Below are 18,787 nucleotides of genomic sequence, written 5' to 3' on the forward strand. Positions count from 1 at the left end.
ATTGGGTTAGAACATGTTCTTTTAGCTCACTGTAGTTTCTTATTACCCACCTTCTGAAGTCTGATTCTGTCATTTCACCACACTTGCTGGTGAGGAGTTGTGATCCCTTTTAGGAGGAGAGGTGTTCTGGTTTCTGGTGTTTTCATCCTTTTTGCGCTGGTTTCTTCCCATCTTTGTGGGTTTATCCATCTGTTGTCTTTGTAGTTACTGACTTTCAGATTGGGTCTCTGAGTGAACTTCCAGTTTGTGGATGCTGAAGTTACTTCTTTTTCTTAGCTTTCCTTCTAGCAGTCTGGCCCCTCTGTTGTAGGACTGCTGAGGTCCACTCCAGGCCCTGCTTGCCGGGGGATCACCTGCAGCAGCTGCAGAACAGTAAGGGTTGCTACCAGTTTCCTCTTCTGCTATCTTTTTCCCAGTAGGATGCCCACCAAATGTGAGTCTATTCTCTCCTTTATGAGGTGACTCTTTCGATATATGGGGGTCAGGGAGCTGCTTGAGGAGACAGTGTATCCTTTATTGGCGCTCAAGTCCTGAGCTGTGAGCTCCGTTGTTCATTCAGAGTTGCTGGGCAGGTACATTTAGGTCTGCTGCAGCAGAACTCATAAACTCCCTTTTTTTTTTTTTCCCCCAGGTGCTCTGTCCCAGGGAGTTAGGGCTTTATTTATGAGTTTCCTTTGTGCTGCTGCCTTTTCTTTTTCTTTCAGGGCTGCCCTGCCCAGCGAGGAGGCAGCCTAGTCACTGTCTGACTGCAGAGGCTTTGCTGAGCTGCTGTGGGCTCCGCCCAGCTGCTGTGTGATCTTCCCTGCAGTCCTGTTTATATGGGTGTAGTTAGAACTGCCTTGGCAATGGTGGCCTGCCTCTGTTATTGCAGACTCTCTCTGGAATGGCAGGTTGCCTCGGCAACGGCGGGATGCCTCAGCAATGGCAGGCTGCCTCAGCGATGGTCAGACTGCCTCCATAGTGGTGGAGTGTCTCAGTAACGGCGGACACCCCTCCCCCACAGAGCCGGACCATCCCGGGTTCAGCTGTGCTTGCTGTGAAGCTCTCAACCCAGAGAGTTTTCAATTACTGGTTTTGTGTGTGTGTGTGTTGTGGGGGGGCAGCGTGGGACCAGTCAAGCCTGATCACCTGGCTCCCTGACTCAGAGTCTTTTGTTGTTGTTGTTGTTGTTGAATGGTCCACTCTCCCAGTGTTCCAGTCGCCTGTTGAAAAGGCTCTGGGATATCCCGTGCCGTGACTCACTGAGCCAGTTGAAACAGCGGCGCTGAGATTCCTGGCGTTTTTTTTTTTTTTTTTTTGCCTGGGAATCTCCTGGCCTGGCTTGCTATTTCAGATGAATGGGCGACTCTGCCATCTCAGGGCTCCAATCACCAGCTAAGAGGGCACCCAGACCAGTGTCTTTTGTACGGAGAACCGCTGCGCCAGGGCGTGGGCAAAGCAGCTGCGGGGGCTGAAACAGCTGCGCTGGCCGAAACAGCCACGGCTGGCCACCCATGGGGCTCCTCTGCCTGGGAATCTCCTGGTCTGTGGGCAATAAAAGTCCACCTGGAAATGCGGTGTCGACTCACCCTCTGCACTTTCACTGGAAGCTGCAATCCTGAGCTGTTCCTAGTCGGCCATCTTCTCCAAAGATTCTTTCATCTATGTCTATTAAAAAGATTAACCTAAAATTATTGGGAATTTTTGGTGAAATACTTATGAACCTTTGGTATAAAAAATAAACAGGCCAGGCACGGTGGCTCATTCCTGTAATTCCAACACTTTGGGAGGCCAAAGCAGGTGGATCACCCAGGATAAGGAGTTTGAGACCAGCCTATGGTTAAACCCTGTCTCTACTAAAAATACAAAAATTAGCAGGACATGGTGGTGCATGCCTGCAATCCCAGCTACTTAGGAGGCTGAGGCACAGGTATCACTTGAACCCAGGAGACAGGTTGCAATGAGCAGAGATCACGCCACTGCACTGCAGCTTGTGTAATAGAGAAAGACTCTGTCTCAAATAAATAAATAAATAATATTTTAAAAATAAAAAATTAAGAAGTGCTTCCCATTTTTTTATTTGCTCAAAGATTTTGTGTATTTACCAACAGATTTTCTTAAACGTTTGGTGTTATTGCTTCTTAAATATTTGGTGGAATTCATATGTGAAGTTAATTGTACATGGAGATTATACTTTGGGGAGGTTTTTAATTATTGTTCATATTTCTAACTTAGAATTATTTGGTATCTTAACAATTTGGGGTGAGGAGTTGTTAGCTGAGTTTTTACAGGACCATTTCATTCCTTCTAAATTTTCCGGTGTATTGGAATACATTTATTCATAATACCTTATGGTATTTTTAACATTTGTAGAATTAATAATGAAGTCTCCATTTTCATATATCTAATTTTTCCAACTTTATTTTTTTACCCAGTCTTTCAAGAGGTTTACCAATCTTATTAGTCTTTTCAAAAAATAAGCTTTCAACTTTGTTGATTTTTATTGTGTGTTTGTTTTTTAATTTTCTATTTTTTTTTCTACATTCTACATTTGGGGGATTAATTTTCTAACATCACAAGATGAATCCTTAGATTATTTGTCACTCTCTATTCTTTTCATGACTAAACTGTATCTCGGTGTGGTTGGAGGGATTGGTATTTTTTCTGTTTAGATGCTCTAAGCTTCTAATATCTGTGATTTGATATCTCATTACTTTTGGAAAGTTCTCATTCTTGGGAAGACAAAGCTTCCGGGAAAAGTTAGGACAATTTGGAAGATAGAATTGTCCCTCGGAGACTTGAGATGTAGAAAGAAGGAAATGAACAGCACTAAGTTTAGAGTCCTGCAGAATCAAAAGCCTATCAGGAAATCAGAAAACTGTATCCATACTACCACCACCACCCCACCCCACTCACTCCCCAGCAAAAAGACATTTACATGTAAAGAAACTATATTTCACTCTACCAACAGAAATAGCTTTCATAAACCAAGTAACCATGTAATCATCCCAAACCATTATCACCATTCCATAGAATTACTATTTTTGATGATCCATGAAAATTCACAGTTCACACAGAAATCATTTTCTTTCTATTCTGTGTTTAGGTTGTTTAATTATGAATACACGTTCAATCTTATCAGATGTTTTTTCCTGCTTCTATTGAACTTTTCTTCTGTGTTTTCTTGAATTACATATTTATTCTATTGAACTATATGATGAATTATACAGACTGAATTGGTAATGGTATGTGATAACAAACCAAATAATAAATTAAAGCAAGCAGCATTATGATATATGAAATTGTATATACTGTGGGTTAAGTTCCCAGAAAGAGGTAGGCAACCTTTATACAAAGCTAGTATGAGAGGAGGAGGAAAAATAGAAATAAAAACTGTACATGACAAAATAACCTCTAAAAAAAACACAAAGGCAACATACTTACAAACACACCTGTGGTGGGGGGCAGAAAATGTGCGAAAAATGTTAACAATGTTGGTACTATACAGAGGGAATGGTGTTTATTACTATTATTTCAATTTCACTTTATGTTTGAGAATTTTAGAAATAATATTAGGAGAAAAACAAATTTCAGAAGATTATATGCAGAGTATGATAGTTTTTATAAAGCTCAAATTTAAAAATTAAAATATTGTTAATGCACACATGTAATGATAAATTTGTATGTAAATAACACAGGAAATCAGAACATAATTCATCATAGCAGTTACCTGTGGGGGATAGAAAAATGAAGGAGCACATAAGTGTTATGTTTACATTATTCATCAACTTTTCGTTTTGAGGCTTGGCTTATAGATGCCATTATGATATAATTAAAATTTATACATAAGGCCAAGCATGGTGCTCATGCCTGTAATCCTAGCACTTTGGGAGGCTGAGGCAGGCAGATCACTTGAGGTCAGGAATTTGAGACCACCCTGACCAAAGTGGCAAAGCCTTGTTGCTACTAAAAAAATACAAAAATAAGCCGTGTGGTTGTGCGCACCTGTAGTCCCAGCTGCTCAGGAGGCTGAAGCAGGAGAATTGCTTTAACCCAGGAGGTGGAGGTTGCAGTGAGCCAAGATCTTGCCACTGCACTCCAGCCTGGTAGGTATAATGGTCTATCCAGAAATCTGAAAGAATCCCCTAATAAACTATTAGATTTTATAATAATTAATGTGACTGCTGAATTCAGAATAAATACAAACATAAAATTCAATTGCATTTCTATACATTAATGACAAAGATTTCTAAAATGTGATTCTGAAAACCAGAGAGTTCAATAGCCAAAATGAACAGTTTGAGCAACAAAATAAAGCAGTATTGGATTATAACCCAAAATATAAAAAATAACATCTGTGAGTCTATTCTGATATATTAAAATAATTCTGATATTTAGTTTGACATTTATTTAAATGATGTTCAACTATATTCAAATTTGAATATATAATTTCCAGTTACATAGGGGGGAAAAGGAAAAACTTCATAGCAGAGAAAGCTGACAACCACCTGAATCAAGTAATCAAGAGCAACATCAGCAGTAAATAGTTCATTTTGATGATATGGAGTGCTCCTTTTAGACGTGATAAAGATTGAACTTTATCTCTGCAATATTCCTCCCAAAAACCCATAACCTCATTCTAATCATGAAAAAAAAAAAAACCTTATATAGACCCCAATTGAGGATCTTCCAGTTTGTATTCTACAAAATACCTGACCAGTGCTCATCAAAAATGTCAATGTCATTAAGAAAAATCCAAGAAGCTATCACAGCCAAAAGGAACCTAAAAGACATGGTTCTTAAATGTACTGTAGTATCTGGATTGGAGCATGGAACAGAAAAGGAACATTATATTTTAAAAACTAGGAAATCTGAATAAATTAGACACATTAGTTATTAATGTATTAACATTTATTGTAGCATGTATCATACTAGCGTATGTTATTAGTAAGAGACACGGTACAGGTTATATGGAGCTCTCTGTATACTCTTTGCAATTTTTCTATAAATCTAAAACTATTATAAATCTAAAACTGTTCTAAAATATCCTTTTTTTAAAAAAAAAAATGAGAGTTTATAATTTTCTTCTAACAGGAATTTCTTTTTTTTTTTTTTTTTTTTTTTCTGAAATTTTTTTTTTTTTTTTTTTTTTTTTGAGACAGAGTCTTGCTCTGTCGCCTAATCTGTAGTGCAATGACATAATCTCAGCTCACTGCAGCCTCCATCTCCCAGGTTCAAGCGATCCTTCTGCCTCAACCTCCCAAGTAGCTGGGATTACAGGTGTCCGCCACCATACCCAGCTAATTTTTGTATTTTTAGTAGGGAGACGAGGTTTCACCATGTTGGCCAGGCTAGTCTTGAACTCCTTACCTCAGGTGATCTGCCCGCCTCAGCCTCCCAAAATGCTGGGATAACAGGCGTGAACCACTGTGCCCAGCCTATAATTTTGTTGTAAGAGGAATTCTGTGCCCTTTTTTGTTATGAACATTCCAAGGAAGTTTTACAAGTGTCAGCTAATGGTCAGTTTTACACTGTTTAAAGGCGAGTGTATCCTCTTTTTAAAGCTTTGTTCTAATTAGAAAAATCTCTCTGAAAGGATTTGGGATATATTGTTCATAGCATGCAACAATTATTAGATATATAAATAAATATATTGATATACATATGCTTACTTAATTACTGTGAATTATGTTAAGGCCGGCCTTCAAAATTTATTGTTCAAATGGAATTTTTGTAGTGGGATAATTACTTCTCACACTAAATCTCTTGTCTCAATTTAGTCTAATATTTGATTTTACCCTATATTTTTTCTTTGTTGTTTTCCGAGTTCTTGTTCATGGTATCAATGTTACGCACTAAGATTAGCTTTCTTGCATTTTCTTTTTTGCCAATTTCAGATACTGAGAAGAGTATTTATTCTTTGGAAGAGTTTATGATTGGGAAGTATTTGATTGTCATGAGTACTACAGGCTTTATTTTCCTTCTCTTGATTTTCCTTTGGGAGACTACTTCATGGAGACTAAGAACATTCCTCAATCAACACATTTTCTTTCGTATCTATAAGCGATACAGGAAGGTAAATACTCAAGTGTGGAGTAATTTAAGAACATCTATGAGAAGTGAAAATTAGGTCTGTATGTATTTGTATACCATTATCTCAGCCAGCCTGGTGGCATGCTCCTGTGATCCCAGCTACTCAGGAAGCTTGGCAGTTATTTGATAAAAGAAAAATCTGTGTCTACAAGAATGTCTTTTCTTAACCTATATTGAGATAGAATTACCTACAGTAAACTGTATTCATTTTCTTGACCATTTCAAAGGTCCAGATTTTGTCTTTATTAATTTTCTCTAATGCTAGCTATTTTCTGTTTCACTGATAATCTAATTCTTTTTCATGGCTGAATAGTACTCCATTGTGTATATGTACCATATTTTATTTATCTATTCATTCACTGATGGACAGTTAGGTTGCTTTCAAATCTTGACTATTGTGAATAGCATGCCAGCTGTGAGTCTGTCACATGTGGCTTTTATTATGTTGAGGTATGTTCCTTCTATACTCATTTTTTTAGGCTTTTTATCATGACTGGATGTTAAATTTTATCAAATGCTTTTTCAGCATCAATAGAAATGATTATATAGTTTTTGTCCTTCATTATGTTGATAATGATGTAACACATTGATTGGTTTATATATCTTAATCCATCCTTGCATCCCTGAGAGAAATCTTACTTGGATGTGATGAAAGGATCTTTGTAACACATTGTTGAATTCAGTTTGATAGTATTTTATTGAGAATTTTTACATCAGTATTCAGCAGGGATATTGGTCTGTGGTCTTCTTTCTTTTGTGTATCTTTGTTTGATTTTGATTTTTGCCTTAATTTCATTGTTTACCCAAAAGTCATTCTGGAGCAGATTATTTAATTCTCATGTAATTGTAAGGTTTTGAGCAATCATCTTAGTATTGATATCTATTTTTACTGCACTACAGTCCAAGAGTGTGGTTGGTATGATTTTGGGGTTTTTTATAATGTGTGAATCACTGTTTTATAGACAGATTGTGCGGTCAGTTTTAGAGCATGTGCCATGGGCAGATAAGAAGAATGTATATTCTGTTTTCGCATGGAGAGTTCTGTGGATGTCAGTTAGGTTCATTTGGTCAAGTGTTAAGTTCAGGTCCTGAATATCTTTGTTAGTTTTTCGCCTCCATGATTTGTCTAATACTGTCAGTGAGGTATTGAAGTCTCCAACATTTATTGGGTGGTTATTTAAGCCTCTTTGTAGGTCTCCAAGAATTTGCTTTACAAATCTGGGGGCTCCTGTGTTGGGTGCATACATATTTAGGAGAGTTAGGTCTTCCTGTTGAATTAAACTCTACCATTATGTAATGCCCTTCTTTGTCTTTTTTGATCTTTGTTACTTTAAAATCTGTTTTGTGTGAAATTAGAGTAGCCTTGGTTTTTTTTCTGTTTTTCCATTTGCTTGGTAGATTTTTCTCCATCTCTTTAAGTCTACGAGTATCATTGCATGTGAGACAGATTTCTTGAGTATAGCGTACAGTTGAGTCTTGCTTCTTTATCCAACTTGCTACCCTATGCCTTTTAATTGGGGTATTTAGTTCATTTATATTCAAGGTTAATACTGATATATGCGAACTTGATCCTGTCATTGTGTCATTGGCTGCTTGTTATGTAGACTTGATTGTGAAGTAGCTTTATAGTGTCAATGGTCTTTTACTTAAGTGCGTTTTTGTGATGGTAACAGTCTTTCCTTTCCATATTTTTTATTTTATTTTTTTATTGCATTTTAGGTTTTGGGGTACATGTGAAGAACATGCAAGATTTTTGCATAGGTACACACATTGCTGCCCTCCTCCCCATCACCTATATCTGACATTTCTCCCCATGCTCTCTCTCCCCAACTCCCCACCCCCTGCTGACCCTCCCCTATTTCCCCCCACAGACCCCAGTGTGTGATGCTCCCCTCCCTGTGTCCCTGTGTTCTCATTGTTCAATACCCGCCTATGAGTGAGAACATGCGGTGTTTGATTTTCTGTTCTTGTGTCAGTTTGCTGAGAATCTGACACAAAAAAGTTCATCCATTGTCCCTACAAAGGACATGAACTCATCGTTTTTGATGGCCACATAATATTCCATGGTGTATATGTGCCACATTTTCCCTGTCCAGTCTATCATCGATGGGCATTTGGGTTGGTTCCAGGTCTTTGCTATTGTAAACTGTGCTGCAATGAACATTCGTGTGCATGTGTCCATATAGTAGAATGATTTATAATCCTATGGATATATACCCAGTAATGGGATTGCTGGGTCAAATGGAATTTCTATTGCTAGGTCCTTGAGGAATTGCCACTGTCTTCCACAATGGTTGAACTAATTTACACTCCCACCAATAGTGTAAAACTGTTCCTATTTCTCCACATCCTCTCCAGCATCTGTTGTCTCCAGATTATATAATGATCGCCATTCTAACTGGTGTGAGTTGGTACCTCAATGTAGTTTTGATTTGCATTCCTCTAATGACCAGTGATGATGAGCATTTTTTCATATGTTTGTTGGCCTCATGCATGTCTTCTTTTGTAAAGTGTCTGTTCGTTTCCTTTACCCACTTTTGAATGGGCTTATTTGTTTTTTTTTCTTGTAAATCTGTTTCAGTTCTTTGTAGATTCTGGATATCAGCCCTTTGTCAGATGGATAGACTGCAAAAATTTTTTCCCATTCTGTTGGTTGCCAATTCACTCTAATGACTATTTCTTTTGCCGTGCAGAAGCTGTGGAGTTTGATTAGGTCCCATTTGTCTATTTTGGCTTTTGTTGCCAATGCTTTGGTGTTTTGGTCATGAAATCCTTGCCTATGCCTATGTCCTGAATGGTTTTGCCTAGATTTTCTTCTAGGGTTTTTATGGTGTAAGGTCTTATGTTTAAGTCTTTAATCCATCTGGAGTTAATTTTTGTGTAAGGTGTCAGGACGGGGTCCAGTTTCTGCTTTCTGCACATGGCTAGCCAGTTTTCCCAACATCATTTATTAAACAGGGAATCCTTTCCCCATTGCTTGTTTCCTTTCCATATTAAGCACTCCCTTCAGGACCTCTTGTGAGGCCGGTCTGGTGGTAATGAATTCCCTTAGCTTTTCCTTGTCTGAAAAAGGATCTTATTTCTCCTTTGCTTATGAAACTTAGGCTGGATATAAAATTCATGATTGGAATTTCTTTTCTTTTCAAATGCTAAATATAGGCCCCCAATGTCTTCTGGTTTGTAGGGTTTCTGCTGAAAGATCCCCTGTTAGCCTAATGGGGTTTCCTTTGTACGTGATCTGTTCCTTCTCTCTAGCTGCCTTTGACATTTTTTCTTTCATTTGACCTTGAGAAATCTGATGGCTATGTGTCTTGAGGGTGGTTATCTTGCATAGTGTCTCACAAGGATTCTTTGCTTTTCCTGAATTTGGATGTTGGTGTTTCTAGTGAGGTATGGGAAATTTTCATGGATGATATCCTGAAATATACATTCCAAGTTGCATGCTTTCTCTCCCTTTTTCAGTGACACCAATGAGTCATAGATTTTGTTTCATTACATAATTCTGTTTTTCTCAGATTTGGTTCATTCTTCTTTAGTGTTTCTTCTTCATTTTGTCTGACTGAGTTATTTCAGAGAACTGGTCTTGAGCTGAGCTTCTTCCCTCAGTTTGCTTGATTCTACTGTTAATCCTTGCAGTTGTATTATAGAATTCTTGAAGTGAGTTTTTCAGCTCTGTAAGACAAGTTTGGTTCTTTCTTAAAATGTCCACTTCATCTTTCATCTCTTGTATTGTTTTATTATATTCCTTAGAGTCCTTGGATTGGGTTTTTGCTTTCTCCTAAATTTTGGTCATCTTTGTTCCTATCCATACTTTGAATTCTATTTCTGTCATTCAGCCATTTCAGCCTGGGTATGAACCATCACTGCTGGGGATCTAGTGTGGTTAGAGGTAAAAAGACACTCTGGCTCTTTGAGTTGCCCGAGTTCTTGCACTGGTTCTTCCTCATCTGTGTGAGCATGTTTCTTCAGTATTTGAAATTGCTGTCCTTTGTATTGGTTGGTTTTTTGTTTTTTTGCTTTTATCTTTTTTTTTTATGCCCTTGGAGATTTAATTGTGGTAATAAGGTGGATTCAGTTGACAACTTTGTTTCTGGAAGACTTTAGTGGGCTAAGGCTCAGCTCAGCACTCTTGGACTGCATGCTCTATCTCTGCGGGGCTGGTACTGGGTCCACAGCTTTGTTTCTCTGGCCCCTGGAAGTCAGGAATCTGCTGCACTGAAGGGGCTGAATTGGTCCCAGTTCACTGGCCAGAACACTCCGATGAGCGGCATCAGCCAAAGCACTTCGCTGGGGCAGTGGCAGCGGGATCTATGCTTGCTTGCTTGCTTGCCTGTGCCAGCAGCCTCAGCAGTACACTAAGGTGTTGAATTGGGGTATTGTCAGAAGCAAGGCTGCCACATTCCTGCCTGAGCTTGCACCATTTACAGTTGTGGCGCGGCAAGGGCGAGGTGCTGGCAGTGGAGGCTGGGGTGAGGGGTTCCAGTGTTGGTGCTCACACTCATGCTGGCAACAGTGGTGGCAGGGGTGAGGCACTGGTGAGCATAGCACTGTTGGCCTCCATGGTGCGTGTGATCCCAAAGGCAGCATTGGCAGCGCAGGGTGGATGAGGCCACCAACATCCCTGTGCACATTTACAGCAGTGGTGGTGGTGGCACCAGGGCATGGGGGTGCCGGTGTCTGTGTGCACATTCACGCTGGTGGCGGTGTCAGTGTTGGGGGTGTTGAATATCTTTTTACATACCTCTTGGCCATTCATAGGTCTTGTTTCAAGAAATGTCTTTTCAGGTCTTTTGCCATTTTAAAATCAGGTTATTTGTTTTCTTACTATTCTGTTGTTGCAATTGCTTATATATTTTGGATATTAATCCCTTATTAGATTTATGGTTTTGCAAATATATTCTCCCAATCCGTAGTTTGTCTCTTCACTCTATTAATTGTTTCTTTTACTCTGCTGAAACTTTTTAGTTTCATGCAATTTTATTTGTCTGTTTTTGCTTTTATTGCATATGCTTTGGGAATTATTTGAAAAAATATATATATATTTGCCAGACCAATGTAAAGAAGCTCTTTCACTATATTTTCCCTCTAGGAGTTTTACAGTTTCAAGCCTTAAGTTTAAGTCTTCTTTTTTTTTTTTTTTATGCTCTTGTTGCCCAGGCTGGCGTGCAATAGTACGATCTCAGCTCACGGCAACCTCTGCCTCTCAGGTTCAAGTGATTCTCCTGCCTCAGCCTCCCGAGTAGCTGGCATTACAGGCACCTGCCACTATGCCTGGCTAATTTTGTATTTTTACTAGAGATGGAGTTTCTCCATGTTAATCAGGCTGGTCTCGAACTCCTGACCTCAGGTGATCTACTCGCCTTGGCCTCCCAAAGTGCTGGGATTAGGGATTACAGGTGTGAGCCACGGCGCCCAGCCAGGTTTAAGTCTTCAATCCACTTTGAGTTCATTTTTTAAATATTGAGTGAGGTAAGGGTTCAACTTTACTCTTTTGCATGTGAATATTCAAATTTCCCAGTAGCACTTATTAAGGAAACTGTCTTTTCCTTGTTGTGTGTTTTGGGCACCTTTGCTGAATATATTTGGCCTTAAATGCCTGATTTTATCTCTGGGCTGTCTCTTTTCTTCTGTAGTTCTATGTCTGCTTTTGTACTGGTACTGCATTGCTATGATTACTGTTACTTTGTAGTAGATTTTGAGATCAAGTTGTGTGATGCCTGGGGTTTTGCTCTTATTTTCTCAAGATTTATTTGGCTATTTGGAGGTATTTGGGGGTTTCATATGAATCTGAGAATTGTTTTTTCTATTTCTGTGGAAAAGGCCATTGGAATTTTGATAGGGATGGTATTGAATCTGCAGACCACTTTGGATGGTATAGATATTTTAACAGTATTAATTTTTCCAATCCATAAACACAGGATATCTTTCCATTGATTTTGTCTTCTAGAAAATATTTAATCTTTGTTCTATAATTTTCAGTGTGCAGACTTTTCAGCTCTTTTATTAAATTTATTGCTAAGTATTATGCTACTGTGAGTGAGATTATTTTTGGATTTTTTTGGTAGGTAGTTATTCATGAATAGAAATATTAATTTTTGAGTATTGTTTTGTGTCCCACAAATTTATTTATTTATTTTTTATTTGAGATGAAGTCTCGCTCTGTCACCCAGGCTGGAGTGCAGTGGCGCAATCTCAGCTCACTGCAACCTCTGCCTCCTGGGTTCAAGTGATTCTCTTGCCTCAGCTTCCGGAGTATAGTCCCAGCTACGCTAATTTTTTGTATGTTTAGCAGAGATGGGATTTCACTGTGTTAGGATGATCTCGATCTCCTGACCTCATGATCCACCTGCCTTATCCTCCCAAAGTGCTAGGATTACAGCCATGAGCCATCACATCCGGCCTTCACAAATTTGTTGATTTCATTTATTAGCTCTAACAGATTTGTGATGAAATATATAGGGTTTTCTGTATGTAGGATCATGGCATCTGCAAACAGGGACAATTCAATTTATTCCTTTTTAATTTGGGTAACTTCTTTTTCTTGCCTATTGCTCTAACTAGGACTTTCAGTACTACACTGAATAAAAGCGGCAAGAATGGGCATCCTTGTCTTATTCCTGATCTTAGAGAAAAAGCTCTCAATTGTTCTTCATTGAGTGTGATGTTTGATGTAGGTGTGTCACATATGGCCTTTATCATGTTGGGGTACATTCATTCCATACCTAATGTGTTGAGAGTCTTTTTTTAATTATAAAAGGATGTTAAATTTTGTCAAATTTTTTTTCTGTATTTATTGAGATGAATCATATGTTTTATCCTTTCTTCTATTAATGTGGTGCCACATTTATAGATTTGTGTTACGTTAAACTATCCTTGTATTCTTGGGATAAATGCCACTTGGTATGGTAAATGATCTTTCTGATGTGCTGTTGAGTTTGGTTGAGAACTCAACCACATTGCTAGTATTTTGTGAGAAATGCTATTTGTGCTAGTATTTTGTTGAGATCTTTTGCATCTATGTTTTCTTACGTTGTGTTTCTCACTTTCATTTATCTCAAGATTTAAACTTTTTAAATTTGTTCTTTGACTCATTATTTAGAAATATATTCTTTAATTTTCATGTATTTGTGAATTTTTCAAAATTGTTAATGTTATTGATTGCTAGTCTGATACTATTGTGGTCAGAAAAGATCTTGATATGATCTCAGCCTTCTGAAATGTGTTAAGACTTGTACTGTAGCCTAACATGTGAGCTCTCCTGGAGAATGTTCTGGGTACACTATAGAATAATTTGTATTCTACTGGTGGTGTATCAAATGTACTGTATATGTCCATTAGTTCCACTTGGTCTAAAGTGTTGTTTAAGTCCGGTGTTTCTGTACTGATTTTCTGAATGGATGAGCTGTACATTGCTGTAAGTATGGTATTGAAGTTTCCTACTATTCTTGTATTACAGTTTATCTCTCCCTTCAGATCTATTAAGACTTGCTTTATATATTTAGGTGATCCAATGTTGGGTGCATGTATGTTTATAATTGCTACATCCTCTTGATAAATTGTCTCCTTTATCATAATAAAATGACCTTCTTTATCTTGTTTTACAGTTTTTGACTTAAAGCTTATTTTATCATAGCTACTTCTGCTCTTTTTTTGGTTTTCATTTGTATGAAATATTATCTTTATCCCTTCATTTTCAGTCTAGGTGTGTCCCTGCAGGTGAACTGAGTCTTTTGTAGGTGGTATATATTTCAGCCACTCTATATCTTTTGATTGGAGATTTTAATTCATTTACATTGAACATAATTATTGATGGATAACTACTTTTATTTTGTTGCTTTATGATTATTGTGTAGATCCTTTGTTCCTTTTCTCCCTCTCTTGCTATCTCCTTATTAATTAAATGATTTGCTCTACTGGTATACTTTAAGTGTTTATTTTCTATCTCTTTTTAGCTGCTTTGTTTTTTTGCATTTACCATAATGATTCCCAAGAAACTTTTTATGGTTATAGCAGGCTACTTTAAGCTGATAATAACTTAATTTGATCATAATTTGATCATATTTCAAAATTCTGAAATTTACTCCTTCTCTTTCCACACTTCAAATTTTTAATGTCACAGTTTACTTTCTGTTATATTATGTTTCACTTAAGAAAATACTGTATTTTGTCTTTCAACCTTTATACTAAAGTTAAAAGTGATTCGTTCCACCATTACAATATTGGAGTACTCTGCATTTGACTGTATGCTTACTTTTACCAGTGAGTTTCATTTTTTCATATGTTTTTCTGTTACTCATTAGCACCCTTTTCTTTCATCTTAAAGAAATTTTATTAGCATCTCTTGTAAGATGGATCTGGTGGTAATGAAATCCCTTCAATTTTGTTTGCCTGGAAAAGTCTTTACCTCTCGTTCATTTGTGAATGACAGGTATGCAGAGTATAGCATTCTTGAATGGCAGTTTTGTTTTTCCTTGAGCACAAATATATCATCCCATTCTCTCTTGGTCTGTTAGGTCTCTGTTGAGAAATTTGCTGCTAGCCTTATTGGACCTCCTTTATATATGCTATTTGCTTTTTTCTCTTGCCACTTTCAAGATCTTTTTGTACTTGACTTTTGACAATTTGATTTTAACATGTCTAGGTATAGTATTATTTAAATTGAATCTGATTGAACACATTTGACTCTCCTGTACCTGGAAATGTATACCTTTCCCCAAATTTGTAAAGTGTTCTGCTATTATTTATTTAAATAAAGTTTCATTTGCTTTTTTATTCTCCTTTGCTAACTCCTAGAAGTCAAGTATTTGCTTTTTTGATGTTATCTCATAAATCCATGAGGTTTCTTTATTCTTTTTCATTATTTTTAATCTTTTTTCTCTTCTGTCTGCTTTCAAATAACTTGTCTGCATGTTCAAATGAACTACAGATTCTTTCTTCTGCTTGATCAAGTCTTCTTTTCATACTCTCTATTGTAATTTTTATTTCATTTGTTATATTTTTAGCTCCAGAATTTTTGTTTGATTTTTTTAAATTTCAATCTCTCTGTTAAATTTCTCATTTGAGTCATTATTGTTTACCTGGTTTAATTGACTTGTTCATTGTTGTTGTTACATTTTCTTGAAGTATGTTTGACACTTCTTAATTATTTTGAATTATTTGTCAGGCTGTTTGTATATCTTTTTGAAGAGTATCAGCTCCTGGGGGAGATGTGGTTTTTTGTTTTGGTATTGGTGGCATTATGTCTCTTTTGTTTTTTATGTTTCTTTTTGCCTTACTTTGATGTATGCACATTTGAATAAGTACAAACAAATTCCAGTTTTTGTAGATTGGCTTTTTCTGGGAAAGCTTTCACCTGTCAGCTGTCCAGAGATTCTGAGTAGACTGTCTGGCATGTTTCAAGTACGGACTTGCTGCTAGAGTCTTTGGGCAGGCCGTTCTTTTGACAGGGATAGCTGGTAGGTAGGTATGGTGCCTGGGATGATGAGGCTGGGCCTTAAGCCTGTATCCCCTGGCGGTCTTGTTCATTAAGTCTACTGGGGCAAAACTGAACCTAGGGTCTGCCAGACCATGGGACCATAAAGGCTATCCTGAAAGGTGAAGCCACCCTGGTGCTAGAATCAGCATGGAGCCTGGTTCCATGGGCACTGGTCTGAGTCCTAAGATTATGAATGCTGGCCTGGTGCCTGGAGCCATTGGAACTGGCGTAGGGCTTAGAACTATGGTAGTCAGCCAAGTTATGGGGATGGTTCAGAGAACAGGGCCATTGACATTGTTCTGACCCGGAGCTAGGCCTGGAACCTGAATCTACAGGGCTGAGCTGGTACTGGAGTAGGTCCACAGACTGCCTGGTTTGGAGACTCTTCTATAGTTTAGGTTCTCTCTGGAGATCAAATCTGTCTCACTAGACTGGAGCTTGGGATCATAGGGACTTCTCTGTGCCCAATCTGGGGCCTGTATCCATAGAGTAAGGCCTGGAGGTTCAGTCTGTGAGTATCAACTTGATGACTAGGGCTATGTTGGGGAAGGCCTGAGATGTAGGGCTGTGGGAGCCAGCCCCACGCTGTGGATGGTGGGGTGTTCCAGGGACAAAGTATGGCCTGGATCCTGGGACTTTGGTGTCTGTCCTCGTATCCAGGCAGAACTGGAGGCTCAGTACTGTAAGTACTTAAGTACCTGGAGTCTGGAGGATGTGGGGGCCTAACTGGTGCTGTGGTTCTTTTGGAGTGTAGCATAGCTCCTCATAAGTCACACTTTGTACCTCACCTTTAGGGACCTGCTGGGAATCACTCTAGTTATAGCCCTAAAAGCAAAAATGTGTGGAGGTGGGTCCTGAGAAGAATCAGCAATGTTTTCCAATGTTTTGCAAGACATCTACCTCAGGGGAAGCCATTATAGCTTTCTTAGACAAAGCATTGTTAATTTTTTTTTACATAGGCACAGAGAACCTGCTTCTACTGGCTAAGAAGTCTCATAAGAATGTAGGAGTTCAGTGTTCCCAGCTTCATCAGAATCTTCTCACTTGTCTTCATTCCAGTCTTCAGGATACCATTCCTTCCTAAACAGTGCCTTCACTTTAATGGTAGTTACTCTGCAAAGTTGGGAGTTCAATTTGTGTTGTAATTCAGCCACCCACAGAATGAGGCTGTGGGTTTGTTTTTGGCAATCTCAGCCCTGTGGCTATAGGATATGAGTCTCTTTCATGATAGATGTAGACATTTAAGGTCATTTATGTAGCCCTTCGTCTGGAAATTTGAATCCCTGAGGTTATCTTTTTCTTTCTCTATTTTAGAAGCATCTAGCTAATCTCATTATGCTTGTTAGTTTGACAAAAATGTTCACCAGTATCATATACATAGATATATGGTCACCCAGAACCTTGCCTCTTATAAGTATTTGATTATGAGTATCCAATGGTTTCAAACCTTTGTTGCTACATCAATCATGGACTATCAGAGAAAGAGAGAGAGGGATTGATTGAGATTGAGATTTTATTAGCTCACATGATTATGGATGCCGTTATGTTTAAAATCTGAAGGGTAGGCTAGCAGACAGGAGACCCAGGGAAGATTTTTAAATATTTTAACTGTTGCCGGGCTTGGTGGCTCATGCCATAATCCCAGCACTTTGGGAAGCCAAGGTTGGCAGATCACAAGGTCAGGAGTTCAAGACCAGCCTGGCCAATATGGTGAAACCTCATCTCCACTAAAAATACAAAAACTATCTGGGTGTTTTGGTACGTGCCTGTAGTCCCAGCTACTCTGGAGGCTTAGGCAGAAGAATTGCTTGAATCCAGGAGGCAGAGGTTGCAGTGAGCCAAGATTGTGCCACTGCACTCCAGCCTGGGCGACAGAGCGAGACTCCATCTCAAAAAGAAAAAATTATAACTACCCAATGAGTTCTCCTTTCCCACTGTCAAGACAGAGCTGATTTATCCAGACAGGGGAATTGCAATCGAGAAATGGTTAAATTCACAGAGCTGGCTATATGGGAAACTGGAGTTTTATTGCTACTCAAATTAGCCTGCCCAAAAAATCAGAGATTGGATTCTTAAGGGTAATTTGGTGGGTAGGGAGTCAGAAAGTGGGGAGTGTTGATGGGTCAGGTCTGTGATGAGATCTTAGGGAGTCAAAGTCATCCTCTTGTGCTGAGTTAGTTCCTGCATGGGGGCCATAAGACCAGATAAGTCAGTTTATCAATTTGGGTGGCTCCAGGTGATCCACTGAGTGTAGGGTCTGCAAAATATCTTAGGTTTTAACCTAAGATAAGTGATGTTATCCCCTGGAGCAATTTGGGGAGGTTCAGAATCTTGCAGCCTCTCACTGAATGACCCTAAACCATGATTTCTAATCTTGTAACTAATTTGTTAGTCCTGCAAAGACAGTCTAGTCTGCAGGCAAGAAAAGAGTTTGCTTTGGGAAAGTGCTGTTATTGTATTTGTTTCAAAGTTAAACTATAAACTAAGATCCTTCCAAAGTTAGTTAAGCCTATGCCCAGGAATGAACCAGGATGGCTTGGAGGTTAGAAGCAAGATGGAGTCTATTAGGTTAGATCTCTTTCACTGTCATAATTTTCTCAGTTATTTATAATTTTTGCAAAGGTGGTTTCAATATCTTTACAAAAACATGTAGATTAGTGTTTTACCAAATATCTGGCTCTCATGGCCTAAACAAGTTGACATGTGAAACTAACCATCACGACAGCATATAGTTGCGACTTTTTAAAATTTAGTCTGGCTGGGCACGGTGGCTCATGCCTGTAATCCCAGCACTTTGAGAGGCTGAGGCGGGTGGATCACTTGAGGCCAGGAGTTGAAGACCAGCCTGGCCAACATGCTGAAACTTCTTGTCTACTAAAAATACAAAAATTAGCCAGGCGTGGTGGTGGGTGCCTATAATCCCAGCTATTCAGGAGGCTGAGGCAGGAGAATCGCTTGAACCCGGGAGGCAGAGTTGCAGTCAGCCAAGATTGCACCACTGCACTCCAGCCTGGGTGACAGAGCGAGACTCCATCTCAAAAAAATAAAAATAAAAAAATCCTGTCTAACAGTTTCTGCCTTGTGTTTGCATTGTTTAATCCATTAACATTTAATGTCATTATTGATATGGCTGGATATATTTGCCATTTTACATTTTTTCTGTTCATTTGTTTGTTCCTCTCTTCATCCTTTGCTGCTTTCCTTGGCAATGAGTGAAAATTTTATAAAAAGTAACATTTC

At 38.5% G+C, this 18,787-nt stretch overlaps 1 protein-coding gene across 1 annotated transcript in view; it reads left to right on the forward strand.

The window, feature by feature from the left end:
• LOC108308392 (ATP-binding cassette sub-family A member 3-like) overlaps window positions 1-18,787 on the forward strand; it is a 154,478-nt gene that overhangs the window by 115,044 nt on the left and 20,647 nt on the right. The window contains exon 22 of the mRNA XM_017534180.2: window positions 5,877-6,055. Within this exon, the coding sequence (XP_017389669.1) occupies window positions 5,877-6,055 (179 nt within the window). The remainder of the gene's footprint in view (window positions 1-5,876; window positions 6,056-18,787) is intronic.

Source organism: Cebus imitator, unplaced genomic scaffold (assembly GCF_001604975.1).
Source record: "Cebus imitator isolate Cc_AM_T3 unplaced genomic scaffold, Cebus_imitator-1.0 Scaffold85, whole genome shotgun sequence".
Lineage (NCBI taxonomy): Eukaryota > Metazoa > Chordata > Mammalia > Primates > Cebidae > Cebus > Cebus imitator.